The 10000-nt window shown below is 49.0% G+C and overlaps 1 protein-coding gene across 5 annotated transcripts in view; it reads left to right on the forward strand.

Annotated features, from left to right (window-relative positions):
- Positions 1–10000, forward strand: part of LOC122250869 (uncharacterized) — an 84882-nt gene that overhangs the window by 70814 nt on the left and 4068 nt on the right. For 3 of the 5 annotated variants that reach the window (XM_086534171.1, XM_086534172.1, XM_086534173.1), the window contains exons 5-8: positions 1–2733; positions 4454–4891; positions 5780–9669; positions 9837–9962. The exon at positions 1–2733 is cut by the window's left edge and continues 1135 nt beyond it. In XM_086534171.1, coding sequence (XP_086390297.1) covers positions 1–2733; positions 4454–4891; positions 5780–9669; positions 9837–9962 — 7187 coding nt within the window. The remainder of the gene's footprint in view (positions 2734–4453; positions 4892–5779; positions 9670–9836; positions 9963–10000) is intronic. The other 2 variants (XM_043012562.2, XM_043012566.2) reach the window with 2 other exon arrangements.

The raw sequence follows: 10000 nt of genomic DNA on the forward strand, positions 1-10000 counted from the left end.
CTCTGAGAGAACAAATCAGAGAGCAGCTGAGAAGTCTCTCTGAGGGACGCGAGCGCAAGGACTCCTCGGGAAGCCACGGGTCGTCGTCGGTCCACCTCAGCCAGAATTCAGTGAGGTCCAAGTCTATGAGCTCACTGGACCAGGACGAAGACTTCCGAAGTGAATCTCCATTGTTCAAGGTCCAGTCCAGTCCAACGCTCGAAAAAGAGAAAGAAGGCGTCCGCAGCTACTTATTTGGTGTAACGAATCTCACGGAAAGTGGCGAGTCATCCTGCACAGGAATTCCAAAAACCAAGGAGGAACCGAAAGTCATCCGGAGAGAAAGAGACAACACTGAGTGTGGCAGTGGGGAGTGTAAGGAGGTACAAGAGCGACCCAAGACGTATGCCTTTGAACGTCCAGAACTCTGGCAGTGGACTCAGTCGTGGGACTCCCTAAAAACCGCCCAGGAAGAAGTCAAAGAAACAAAGACTCGCTCTGTCAGCAAGTCTGTGGACTCTGTTCAAGGGTCTAACAAAGAAAGCAGTCATTTGTCGTGCCAGAAAAGTGTTTCCTCTCACAGAGACTCCAAAAAGGATCAAAAGGCGAAGAAACCTGAAAAAGCTGAACATAAACCCACAGACAGAAATACAAATTTAAAAGATCCATTAGATGCAGATTGCCCCTTCCTTTCCCCGCGGAAAGATCCAGAACACTGCGAAGAGGAATCTCTAGCCTCCACAGAGCAGCTAGATCCACCAGACGCTTCTGCTCGGCCTGTTCCGCCTCCCCGTAGAAAGAAGCTGAGTCTGTCTGCAGGTCACATCACGCTGGAGGCTGAAGAGAAGCCCAACTGGATCCGCCTGGCGAAGGAGCGCCGGAGCCTTCGATCCACCAGGCAAGTGGAGGATCTGTCAGACCGCGCCTCGACCACCGCCAGCAAGGAGCCAGAGTGGGTTGCCCGAGCCAGAAAGAAGCTCGAAGCCTTAAACGTAACACTCACAAGCACGACAGACTTCAACTCTGTGAGCTCCCATGTCACTGAGTCATCTTCTGCCTGGAGCCGCGGTGGTTTGGATGCTCTGGACGATCTGAGGGAGGAAACCTCACGGATCGGAGAAGAATTGGCTGGGGAAGCTTCAGCCAGGGTGAACGAGGACCTAGGGATTAAAGATTCCACCAGGATGCTGGAACACAACACAGACCGCTCCCGAGAGCCTTCGGCAGAAAGGCCAAGGGTCTCGTTTGATGCTTCTTCGGTAGATGCCTCAGAGACGGCGGAATCCAGCCGTAGGTATCGCATGCGAAAGTCTCAGAAAGACGAAGTCCGCTTTGGGGACCTGAAGCACGACTGGGGTGGCGTCCAGAGCAAGTCTTCCAAGAACAGCGGAGGGAAACAAAAGGAGATGCGGTTTGGAGAGATCCAGGTGAAGGAGACGCCGCAAGAGCCTCCTTCCCCAGAGAAGTCGAAGGAAATGAGGTTCGGAGACCACATGAAGTCCCAGCCGAGCCAGAAGGGCCAGACCCATCCGAGCTCAGCCTCAGGGACTCGGCCGGTGATGCGCTTTGGGGACACTCCCCTGAATCTCTTCCCCGCGCCGGAGAAGAAAGTTAACCAGAACAGCTCCAAGTTTGAGTCGATTGCTGGTCCTGATCCCACCAAGATGACAGCTGAACAGCTCAACCAAAATGTTGAGGAGTACGACTTCCCAATACCAACAGGCAAAGAGGATGCGAGTGAACTAATGCGCTTCCTAGAGGAGAGCTTAAGGAAGACCGAAGTAGTGCCCGAGGTGGTGACCGTTGATGACCATCGGCCGAAGCCCAAGAGCATCCTGAAGAGGCGGTCGGTGGAGAACGTCCTGCACGAGCTGAAGCGGGAAGAGAAATGCGAGTGGCTCCAAAAGGTAGAGCACCGGAAGAGCGCGTCGTTTGACTGGGACTCTGTAGGTAAGGGAGCGGAGGCGAGCTTGGACACTGGTCACACCCGACACTACGGGTCACACCACAAGCCCAGTAGAGACCACCATAGCCAACATCCAATTGATCTGATGAATAACAACAGCAGTAATAACAATTTCAATCATTTTCACAATAAACAGTTACATGACAACCTAACCCCTACAACAGCACCAACAATGGCAACTAACGGCAGCTTCTTTAATGTTAAACTCCGGCATGTCTCCTCTAACAAGCGCGAACAACCATCACTCACTAACGACCACACGCTTCGCTTCCACCTCGAGCAGTTGCAACACAGGCGGTCACACGGCACAGCTGACACACACGCTGGAGATATGGGGGACGGCGTCACCTGCGGCGCCTCGCAAGGACACAGAGATGTCAGGAGGGGGTCGAGGGGGGGTGACAGCCATGGGTCCTCCTCAGCCTCCAGTCAGGAGTCTCTCTCAGATATGGGAGGAGGAGGAGGAGGAGGAGCTGTGGGTCATTATCGAACAGGCGAGGAAGAAGAAGAAGAAGAAGGAAGAAGAGAAGAACGAAAGGAGGAAGTGAGAAGAAGGTCGTCTAGCAGGAATACCATCCAGGTCTTAGAGAACGGAAAGTCGAGAAGAGACAGAAGCAGAGCCGAAGCGAAGAGAGACAGAGACTTTGGAAGGTGTGAGAAGGAAGAGAGGGAGGAACAGATGGAGTCGAAAAGAGAAACAAGATTAAGGGAGGTACTACACAGGGTCTCGGATCCTCCTGCTTCATCGTGGGGTTCCTGCAGGACTGGAAGAAGCTTCAGTGCAACAGGTGGGTGGGGCAAACTTTATTGATTTGTAGATATACAGATGTTCGTGTGTGTGCGTGTGTGTGTGCATATATGTTCGTGTGCGTGTATTTGCATAATTGTATGTATATATGGTTGTAAGTGTGCCAGTTTATGTACTTGTATGTGTATGTATGTCTGTAGTTCCCTATGCAACTGTATATGCATCCTTCTATATGCGTGTGTTTTTGTAAAGTATTTAGTATGTGTCTGTTAAAAGGCTGATTATTACTACTTTTGAAACTTGTTTGTTATAGAATGAATGACCATTTAATCACTTACTCTTGTAAGAAAGTCACGTATGTATATATGAATTTTGGTCTGTGTAACTAATGTCAGTCCTTTCATTATAACAAAGCTTTATGTAACTAGAGCTAACACAGTCGTGGCTGAATCTACAGTCACAGCCTCAAAACTCAGACTTGTAACACAAGAGCCTAACAAGTAACAAGAGAATGATACCTCTTTCAACTAGCACCTTGCCTGTACTAGCCACGTAACCTGTTCTTGTGACAAATTCATTGCAGAGATCACTGGATCTTTCCCAATGTAACGCAACATAACAGATGTTCCGACCTGTTTCAGCCCTGGTGCGCTCAGCCCTGCTAACCCGCCTTACTAACCGCCCTGGTCCTGCCTGCCTTCACTAGTGCTACAGCCTCATCCTGCCGCCCCTGCCAATAGAGGATTCTCCCCTTGCGTAACCCCTTACATGTCTCCTTCAGGGACCAGCTTCACAGACCCTGGACGCTATCTTACAATGTGGGTTCCCTGAAATAAACGACCTTAGTTGGCCTTGTTTGTACATAGAGGGAACACAGGTCAAGAGGTCTAAAGGTCTGTTTTTGTTGTTGTTGTTGCTGACACGCCTACCCTACCTACCCCTACCCCTCCCCCGTGCAGACACTTCGGCTTGTCCAAAAGCACTGGCAATCATGTGCAGAGATGCGTAATCCATATCCCCCTCTCGTGATTATGGTCAGGGAGAGAAACTATTAATATGGTGTTTGTATGAGGACATTGCGAGAAAGGAACATTAATGGTGATGAATTTGTGACAAGTAAACTTCTACTTGAACACTGCATGTGAGTGTGGAAAACGCATGTAAGAATGCTTAACATGTAAGCATGTATTGTATCTATAACATTGATTCTAACAAAGAGAAAGAGATTGAGAAAGAGATTGAGAAAGAGAAAGAAAGGAAGAGAGAGTATGAGAGAGTGAACTGCCTTTATAACAGCAAAAATGGTGTTTCGTAAGTGATAATGAGAAAGTACACATTATCCTTAACTAGTGAAAGTGAAAAGGTTTAAAGGTGATATATCTCAAGAGAGATTTTCACAAGGGAAATAAAAAGTCTGAGGAATGTTAGATAATAATCCCACATGTAGTCAATTAAGATCTCACGCTAGTAGGATCTCATCCTCTGAAACCTACCAGTGATGATGATGATGTGATGAATCATGTTGCCATGGCACATTGGGGTAGATTCTTCTCCCTGCGAAGTTGAACATATCAACGTCAAGTGCATGTTAGCATGAAAGCAAAAAGGCGTGAGACACGTTATGTTTATTCGGTTTAGGAGAGAAACCATGTAGTGACATTGCTAAGGAGACTTGCGAGTCTGGACGTGACTTGAGCAACAGAACCTCGGCGAAAGGTCGACGAAAGGCGTCTTACCGAAAATGATATTGACAATTGCAGAGCTACACGAATCCGTCCCTGTCCCCTCTGAACCGCCGTCCCTCCCACGGTCGGACCAGAAGGACCGCCCATCCTCCTGCCTTCAAGAACAACGGAGCCAAAGGAAGGACCGGATCTCAGACACAACCAACGGAATCGCAACGGAAAAGGACGAGGAACCGGATCCATATGGCGACCCTTCTCTCGAAGTCCCGGATAGGACTCTAAGGAGTTTAGATCCTCGTTCCCTCGACGACTCTGTGGCTCCTGTCCTTAATGCTCCAGTCAAGGAAGAGGAGGAGTCCGGAAAGGAAAGTCCCGAGACCGAGCGAGTCCCCCCAAAGGAAGTAATAAGTATAGGATCCCAGCAAGGACAAACACCACAAAAACACATACCACATAAAACTTACATCGCTTCCTATCATCTTAAGTCAGTGTCATCATACAAGAGCTTTCCAGGTAAGAAGATGATGTTTCTCTGCATGGAGTAAAGTGGTTGGTCAATGCATGGCGGTCATGGAAGTCTCTCTGTTTATATTTATTATTATTTTGTTAGGAGTGTAGCTTGCTTTGGGAGTGTATTTGTACTTCTATGTATTTATTAAAATCAGGGGAAAATGAGAAAGACAAGGGAAAGAAACCAGAGTGTATACAAAAGAATTTATGACTCATGTATTTTTTTTGTGACCTGCTTCACTGTATTCAGGAGAATACCAGTATCTAATATAAAGAATATAAAGAGTTCAGCAATTACTAAATATAAAGTTAGATTGTGCACGACAGATATCTACCATAATTCCTTAGTCTCTCCCTTCTCACAAAACATAACTGATGTAAATAAGCTTTTAGCGAGTTAAAAAGAAGAAAGGAAATGAGAATAATTTTAGCAATATATATGAATGAATTGATATGCCGGTACTGAAGGCATATATATTTACTTACTGCTTTGCTTGCGTGCTTTGTGAGGACTGTCACGATAAGCATTATGAAATTACTTTCAAGCTGAATCTTTGAGTACTAAATAATATAAAAGTCAATGAGCTATGCTTGCTTTCCTGTCATCTAATATCTAGCCAGAGGATTTGTTATTCAGTTTTATAGTGAAGAAGTATAAGTAATTTCATTGTTATTTATCATTCATCTATTTGCTATATCTCATTTATTATTTGATTATTCTATGAGATTAACAGGTATTTTATCGGTCGTTCTCCAATACATTATATAGATTTCGTTATCTGTGTATCATACCTTCATTCAGTACTGACATGGTGTACGATAATACCCATCTTCCTGTTATTCTCTGTCATTCCTCCTTCCACCCTTTACCTTCCCCGCTCGTTCCCCCAGACGCCCCTACCGCCTCCCCTCCCGCCTCGGCTGAGCAGGGTGACTCCCCCGCCCAGGCCTCCGAAGAGCGAAGTCCTTCAGGCACCGACAAGGAGGTCGAGTCTTCCGGCACCTTCGTCTCACAGCACACACTGGAGATCCAGGGAGCGAAGTCTCCAGCGAAGGTCTTCAGCTTCACCTTCAGTCCCTCTCAGACCACCCGACCTGAGACAGTCCTTGCAGACTTCGAAGGTCCTTCCATAATTCCTTCTAGTGTCCATGAGGAGGTGGAGGAGGAGAAGGAGGAGGCGGGAGAGAGGGAAGAGAGAGAGGAGGAGATTTCACGCAAAGTGCAAGAGAAGAGTGTTCATAGGAGTGATGGCAGGAGAGTCTTTACGGTGGTGACTAACCCCAATGACGTAAGGAAGAACAGCGAAAAGAGTAACACGAATGTTTCTTACGAAAGCTCTTCAAGCAAGTCCAGAAATATCAAGATAAACCTTCAGGGCGAGAAAATGGCCAGCTCGAAGTCCCCAGAAGTTCCGATGAAGCCTTCGTGGATGAAGCTTGTGACTCAGAACCTTTCCAACAGCAGTGAGAGGCGAAGAGCTGAAGACAAAGGTCAAGATGGAAGTTCCTCGAAGGTGAAAGTCCAGCAAGTGACTGTAGAAGTTGTAGATGACGAAGAACCCCGGAAGCGGAGGTCGGCGAAGGAAGATGAAAGGAGGAGGAGCAGTTTGATGGAATGGGAAGCACTGCAAAGACAGAGGCTAGAAGATGAAGAACGAAATCGCATAAACAAGAACCTGTCGATGAAACCCGTTTCGACGAAAATCAAGGAGTTGGTGAAGATGCATGGGAGTTTCATGTCTATGTTTAGTAAAGACAAGAAAACTGACATCAATGGCACGGTCGACGGGAAGGACGATATTGTCTTCCGCAAAGTGACGTCAGAAAATACCAGCTATGATCTAAACAATGAAGCAGTGAAAGACACAACAGTTCCTATGAAATCTCCTTACATCGTCAAGAAACTACTCTCGCCCATGAAACAGCCAAGCCCTCAGGAAGTGACACCTCCCCAGCGGGCAAGCCGGAAGGACGCGGCCAAGAGCACTTCATCCTCTCACAAGAGTCCCCATATGGCGCAGAGAGAAGGCTCCAAGTCGAGGCTCAGCGAGGGAAGAAGGGACGCTTCTCCTCACAAGACAGTCTCGGAAAATAACAGAGAGTCAGTGAACATTAATGGCCATCATAGACACTCCTCTAGTTCACCATCCTCGAGATACAGGAAAAGTCCTATAAAAGATTCTTCTCCTCTGGAGTCCTCGAGTAGGAGCAAGGACAGAGAAGCCTCCTCGAGACCCAGCAGAGTGTCACAGTCGCCGTCTAGAAATCCTGAAGTCAAGTCGAGGCACAAAGACGCAGCTCACACCCCGAAGTCACCGAGGAAGGCGTCGGTGCCGGTCGACTCGGAGGAAAAATCCAGACACACTCCGACGTCTTCAAAGGAAGGAAAAGCGAAAGAACCAAAACCACAGAGGGAAGAGCATGATGTCAATGGAGAGGTTGAAGAAAGCACAAATTCCTTCAGCTATGACAGAAGGAACAGTGAAGGGAGATCTAGTATAAAGGATCCCCAGAACAGGAAGGAATGGCTCAGCAGGATGCTCAACACCATCTCCTCTGATCACCTTTCGATCTTGGAAGACAAGGACCAAGTAAGTGGCGAGGATGACCCTCAGCCGCCTTCAAGTCCGAGAAAAATGCACGACAGACAACCGAGTACGAAAGATGTTCCTTGCAAGGAAAAGGAAGATCCCGTTTCTCTCATCCCTCCTGCTTCTACATCTCCCGCTCCCACTCCACCGGCCAGAAAATCCTCCTCAAAGGGTCTTAGTGCTGAGCCTCTCACCTCCACGCCTAATAAATCTAAATTCACGTCTTCCTATCTCTCCTCTCAGCCTTTGCCGTCCAGTCCCTTGTCTCCTATCAAGCCTGCAATACCGAGTAAACCAGCGAGTGTGAGCTTAAGCAAGCCCTCCGTTGTGGCCTCGGAAGTCCCCAAGCTCAGTTCGACCCTCCCTGACACCCCCACTTCTCTCAGGTCCTCTCTGAGGGACACCCTTCAGTCTGACTCCTCCTATCGCCGGGGGCCGGTGAGTCTCTCGTCCATTTTGGGCGATCAGTCCTCACGCTCCTCCTCGAGAACCTCCACGCCGCTCACCTCGCCTAGAGCTACTCCCGAGAGGGTCATCAAGAAAGACTCTCTCGATCAAGTTCCTAAACTCGATGTAATCCCTGAGTCATCCTTGAGGTCTTCAGTCTTAAAGGGCCCAGAGTCAGTGGGAAAGGCAACCGAGTCAACCTTAAGAACCCCTGAAACAGCCTTAAAAGCTCCCGAATCCGTCCTAAAGGCTTCTGAAGCAGCACTGAGAACTGAGGAATCAGGGACGTCTGCCTCGGAGACAACCTTGAGGACGACAGACTCGGTATTGAAGGCTCCAGAATCAGTTCTGAGAGCATCAGAATCGGTTTCGAGAGCTTCCGAGTTAGTTTCAAGAGCCTCAGATTCGGCACTAAGGTCATCCGGAAGAAGATCAGTTCCTTCAAGTGGTGAGGACCAGAAAGAGAACATCGCTCCGAGCCCAAGCCCCCTGCGATGTGCTGATGCTAAAGCCAACAAGTCTGTGGAAGAAGAGAGGACGAGTAGCAATTTCTCACCTTCTTCCTATAGATCTTCCTTTCGATTAAGAGAAAAGGGTGAAGAGAGAAAGGAAGATGACAAAAAAATTAGTGCAAAAAATAATGTAAATTCTTCTTGGCGTCCTACGTCATATAAACCCTTCACCTTTGGGAAGCCATCGGTGACCCTGAAAGCCATGACAACTGGTGTAGATCCACAAAGAGTGTCCACGTCGAAGAACTCGAACCTGAAGAGAGAACAGAAAACGGACACAGTCACTTCAAGCGCCGAAGCTGTGCCGGAAGAGCCAGAGGCAATTACTACAAAGACAAGTAGAACAGAAACTAAGTTTTCCACGCCCGAGAAAAAGGATCAGATATCATCAAGGTCTTCGGCCGAAAGGAAATCCCTGCGCTCAAGAATTAGTACAAATGAATTACAGAAAACGGAGAGCACAAAAAAGAAAAGCTGCGAAGACAGAGTGTCCTCCTCCCAAGGATCTTCCCCCGCGTTCACGAGATACTCGAAGGATCGAGTATCCTCGAGATCTCGAGAGTTATCCGAGAGGTCAACCCCAGACCGGGACAGCAGCGCCCCCGTGTCCCTCTCCTCCATCCTGGCGAGAGACGTGGAACCGAAGGCGAGCACGGACGAGGAACCGAGAGACTTCCAGTTCAAGCCAAACCTGTCGTTCTCCGACGAGCTCAACGACATCACGCTCAAGTACCGCCACGATCTCACCACGCGACGACCCTCGTCCGACGCGACCCACGACGACGACGACGACGACGACGACGTGTTCGGCCGCAACGACAGGACTCGAGGCTCGAGTGTCGAGCCCGACTCGAAGGAGGCCTCACCCGCGAGGGAGACCAAACCCAAAGGCCGTGACAGGAGAGCGAGCAAGGAAGGCGCCACTCATCCTCCAGGACGCGCCTCGAAGGAGAGCTCCCCGGCGCCGAAGGGCCTACCGAAGTCCTCCTCCTCCTCCAGCGGCGCAACCGGAAGGCCCAAGACCACCAAACTTGTGCGCAGGAACTCGAGCCTCAAGCGAAGCCGGCCGGACGAGGCTGGAGCGCCAGCGAGGACCACGGCCAAGAAGGAGAGGAAGGATTCCGAGGACGACCCGGCGGACCTCAAGAGCGAGACGATCGTGCAGGATCCGTCCGGCTGGACCAAGACCAAGACCACCGTGAGGAGGGCGAGGCTCGGCTCCTTCGAAAAGGTAGGAGAAAAACAGTAACAAAATGGGAATAAGGAATAATAAATAAAATGCAAAAAACAACAACAATAAAATAAAATAAGAAAAGAAAAGAAAAGAAAAGAAAAAAGAAAACAGAAACACACACACACACACAAACAAAAGCTAACAAGGCAGACATGTCCTTCCAGACGCGCCAGGTAGCAAGGACGAACAGCGGGAGGAGCAAGAAGGAGAAGACGTTCAAGACGGACGCCTCGAAGCAGCTGGAGGAGTGGGCGGCCGGGACGAAGGTGCAGGGGAAACTCATGAAGAAGGTGAGGCTCTGAAGGTGAAGGTGAAAGAGAGTGTGAGG

The sequence above is a fragment of the Penaeus japonicus genome, unplaced genomic scaffold (genome assembly GCF_977035675.1).
Source record: "Penaeus japonicus unplaced genomic scaffold, GWHDUDI00000001_assembly GWHDUDI00000040, whole genome shotgun sequence".
Taxonomy (NCBI): domain Eukaryota; kingdom Metazoa; phylum Arthropoda; class Malacostraca; order Decapoda; family Penaeidae; genus Penaeus; species Penaeus japonicus.